At 30.6% G+C, this 4,567-nt stretch overlaps 1 protein-coding gene across 1 annotated transcript; it reads left to right on the forward strand.

Annotated features, from left to right (window-relative positions):
- Positions 1 to 1,256: 1,256 nt before the first annotated feature.
- LOC108917344 (general transcription factor IIH subunit 1) lies at positions 1,257 to 4,280 on the forward strand (the record flags this gene model as incomplete). The annotated part of the gene is made up of 7 exons (XM_018723892.1): positions 1,257 to 1,473; positions 1,564 to 1,736; positions 1,806 to 1,971; positions 2,044 to 2,245; positions 2,756 to 2,987; positions 3,196 to 3,414; positions 4,058 to 4,280. Coding segments are annotated over exons 1-7 (1,369 nt in total), but the record flags the coding sequence as incomplete, so codon positions are not given.
- Positions 4,281 to 4,567: the final 287 nt, after the last annotated feature.

The following is a 4,567-nucleotide window of genomic DNA, read 5'->3' on the forward strand; positions in this document are numbered from 1 at the left end:
TACGACCTGAAAAATATTGAAGACTATGAATTGAATGAAGTGTACAATGCTATAAAAACAATCCAACAAAAAAGGTGCGCTACCCCTGCAAAATATGAAACTTTCAATTTTGAAGGCACAGTTTTGAAAAAATTGGATGACATAGACAGAAACGTAAATACCATAAAAGAAGATATCGGTTATTTACCACCAACAACTTTTCTAAAAGGGTTGCACTACCACCCACCAAGGGCTGAAAATACGAATCTTAAAAGGTATTGTCAAATTCACACTGCGAAAAAAAATCGAGAGCTAATAAAAAATATAATAATACAAGCGATTCAAAAGCTGATCAGAAACTTTGAATACAAGACAAAGTCAATTAAAAAAATTAGCGAGGAGCATATATTAAATATGATTGCTGATATATATGCAACTAATAACAAGTCAAATAAACAAATTAAAGAGTTATGTAACATGACAGCTGAAGAACTTGTGGAAAATTTGAATAACATATTACAAACTTCGATATGTGAATGTGGACAAGGAAGTGAAATCGAAAATATGTGGAAAGAGCTTAAAAATGAATGCCTCACTGACAAAATATTCCACAATAATTGGAAAGGCGACATCTTGCAGAATCTAATAAAAGATTATTTGGAAAAAACTCATGAAGTTGGTCAAGAACTAGAAGAAAATATCTCAGATATTACCCTAAAATGTATGGATACCCAACAAATGGTAAAGTATTTTTCTTTACAATACAAAAATTGTTTAACTATATGTTAAAATATAAATATGTTAAAATATTTCGTTTCTTTTTCAGCTAGATGTCCAAGGAACCCTCTTAGATGAAATGAAGAATGAAATTGAAAATTTAAAATCAAATTTATTTGAGAACTGAATTTTATACACTATGTATTTACTTATTTAACAGTTAATACTTACCTAATATTTGCCACTATATCCATTACCTATTCTTAGTTAATTGGTGTATTTTTAAAATGTAAATTTTACTTAATTTGATTGATATAATTATTCACGTGTATTGTCTATAATAACAAATATGAAGAACACAGAATTTTATTTCTTAATTTAATTTAAAATAAATAATGAAAACAGAACTGTTTTTGAATCCGTGTTAAAACTGTACAGGAACCTTTTAAACTAAAGAAAAATTTGAACCGATGTACGTAAGAGGAAGAAGAAGAAGACTATGAAGTTAGCTAATTCGCTCAGTTCAGTTTACTTTTGCAATTTTGAGAGGTTAGAAATTACTTAATATTTGATTTTAAATTCAGTAAAGTTGTAAAATAAGGATTAAAAAAAAAGTTTAAAATATGTCTACTTCTATGGAAGATGTCCTTTTGCAAGTTTCTCAAGTGAGATATAAAAAAGGAGATGGTACACTTTTTCTTATGAATCAAAGACTAATTTGGATGGTAGAAAATAGGGATACTGTAGCCGTATCACATCCTTATGCTGATATTAAATGTAGGTATATGTCTTGTGTAAGATATCTTTAATCATGCAGTACTAAATTTTATCGAAGTACAATTACGATATGCTGTTCTTGGATCTTAGCTCAGAAGATTTCCCCAGAAGGAAAAGCCAAAGTACAGTTGCAAGTTGTACTGCATAATGGTATGTCATCTACATTCCACTTTACAAATAAAAATGGTTTGCAAGCTCAACTTGCAGATAGAGATAAAATCAAAGAAATGCTCCAAACCTTGTTGCCAAAGTTCAAAAGAAAGGTTTGTTATATACTTATGCATTTTATAATAAAAATATTCTTATGTATTACTGTAATGTTTGTTATGTAGGTCGATAAAGAACTGGAAGAAAAAAATAAATTACTTTCAAGCAACCCTGCACTGCTTCAGTTATATAAAGATCTAGTCATGACGGAAGTAGTTTCATCGGAAGAGTTTTGGTCTCAACATGCACAACAATACACTCAAAAACAAAAACAACAGCCTCAGGAAATAGGTCTGAATTTACCCTAATTAATTGTAGCCTAATATTTATAAAACATCTAGAAATTATTGACATAATTTTTAGGAGTTTCTGGAGCATTTCTAGCTGATATTAAACCTCAAACAGATGGGTGTAATGGACTGAAATATAATCTTACTTCTGATATTATTGAATGTATATTTAAGACATATCCTGCAGTAAAGAAAAAGTATACTGATAATGTGCCTTCAAAATTAACGGAATCTCAGTTTTGGACAAAATTCTTTCAGTCGCACTACTTTCACAGGTACGTCTCTTATAAACTGTATAATTAGTTGATTAGAAAGTGACGGCTTGTAAGGGGTGTAGGGTGACAGAATATTTTAGAAAAAATTGTTCCATGAATATATATTCTTTTAATGATCAGTAGAAACATATAATTTGATGTAATTTCTTGAATAAGTCTATTATAACATGATAATTTGGAAGACGGCTAGCTTAAAATATGGAATCATCTAAAAATTGAATATAGTATAATGTATATTATAGCATTGTAGAATATTTATAGATTATATTTGATAATGATTAAAAATAGTAATTAGACCTAGAAAATACTCTAATTTTTACAAAGTATTGTATCGACACTTGGTGGTTTGCCTACCCAGTATATATTTTCACAAGCCGCCACTGCTGATAAAATTACAATTAAATGTTACCGATAATACTTTATTGTTATCGCTAATATTAAGATTTTGTTGTGATAACATTCATTCATAGCATTAATTATAAAAATAACAGTAAATGTTTATAAATCAAGAGATCGCAAGTATGCAGAGAGCAAGGACATTTTTACTGAATGTGGCAAACTAGACGACCAAGAAATGAAAAAAGATATACAAAAAGGAGTGGATGATCCATTAGTAAATTTGACAGAATTTGAAGACAAGACTTTGGATGAAGGGTATGGTACTTCTACAACAAAACTATCAACGAATACGGGAACTGTTAGTCAGGCTATGATAAAGAGGTTTAACCAGCACTCGATAATGGTAAATGTTTTAAAATTGTTATTTCTCGCATTTATAAGTATTGTAGATAAAAATTCGTTTAATAGGTGTATTAAAACTGAGATCAAAACTTAAAACTATTACATTCAAGATGCAGTGTCAAGTATTTCATAAGACAAATTTTTTGAAAACAACATCCTAATTTTTCATTATTAATAGATTGATATATAGCAAAGTATATTGTTGTCAGGTATTGAAAGCAACAAAAAATAAGGAAAATGACACAGCTGCCCAAAACAGTACTGATTCAAAGACTTCTGCCTCAAATGATTCTACTGCAAATACTTCTGATAAACAAGAAGGTCCTGTTAATAAGAAGCAAAGGATTCTCGAAAAAATCAGTTACGATGACTTGGAAGATACTGACGAAAATAAAAATAGGGCAGCCAGTCAACTAAGTTTGTCCAAGGTAAATGTGCATGTGGATATAAAAAAAATGTCATTAAAGTATGTATGAGCTTGACTTTTAAGGCCAGCAGAATTTGCTGGCATTTATAGCCGGCTTTCACTGTAAACAAAGTAATACTTTGTCTTAGTAGGCATTGTGTAGCAGTAACATTTAAAACGGGCTACACACCATTCAACCTGGTTGGGCCAATGGACATAAAACAAAATCGGGTGTTGCATCTGGTTGCATCCACACTACTCGATTTATTTGCTAATTTAGCCACTTTAAGTCAGTTGAAACGTGAATTTTGTTTCTGCAGAATACTTATAAAATATATTAAAGACTTTAAACCAATAACCATAACTTGTAACTATAGTCTATTAAAGAAAAATCAGTGATTCTCTCAGTAAACTTTTCTAAACAATTCAGACTGGTTGGTTGATCGTCCAGTTGTGTGGTTTGCCCATACAACTTTAGTTAACGGGCAAGAAACCTACACACAGTTCGATTTTACATCAAATCGGTACAACTGTTGAATCATGTAAAGCCCTTATAAGATATGAAGTATTCTCTAGGTTATATATTACCCATACTTATAAAAATACATTATTTCGAGATTGTTCATGACTTTTTGTATATTTATAAATAAATTAAAATCTTTAAGGTTGAAAGATACTTACATGGTCCCACACCAGATGCTGCAACCGAATACTTAAATCCTAACGAGGTATCTTCAGTTTTAAGAGGAGTACTTCAAGAAACAAAACAGTGGACACACAAGCATCCTTCCAATAACTTAGTATCTCCTACCGCAGCTGTTGGAGCTTTAGGAGAATTGTCCCCTGGCGGGGCTTTAATGAGAGGTTTTCAGGAACAATCTCTAGCTCGTAAGTTATTTATAGTATCATATCCAGTTGAAAATTGGAACAGTCTACCAATATGGACTAAAAGTACCTTTTTTACTAAAAAAACTCTGAAATTTCATACTTTTCAGTCAAAAGTCTAAAAAATCAAAGCATAAAAAAGTTATGGTGAATTTTGTCTCCCTACCTCCAGTGTTGTAACGTTAGTGATGAAAATTTGTAAATTTCGCTTCAGTAGCGGACGGAGCACGTATGAGTTAAACTAGTTACCAAATTTCCCTAATTTATCTCGACTTATTTCGGAATTATTT

The sequence above is a fragment of the Anoplophora glabripennis genome, unplaced genomic scaffold, assembly GCF_000390285.2.
Source record: "Anoplophora glabripennis isolate ALB-LARVAE unplaced genomic scaffold, Agla_2.0 scaffold4, whole genome shotgun sequence".
In the NCBI taxonomy this organism is placed as follows: domain Eukaryota; kingdom Metazoa; phylum Arthropoda; class Insecta; order Coleoptera; family Cerambycidae; genus Anoplophora; species Anoplophora glabripennis.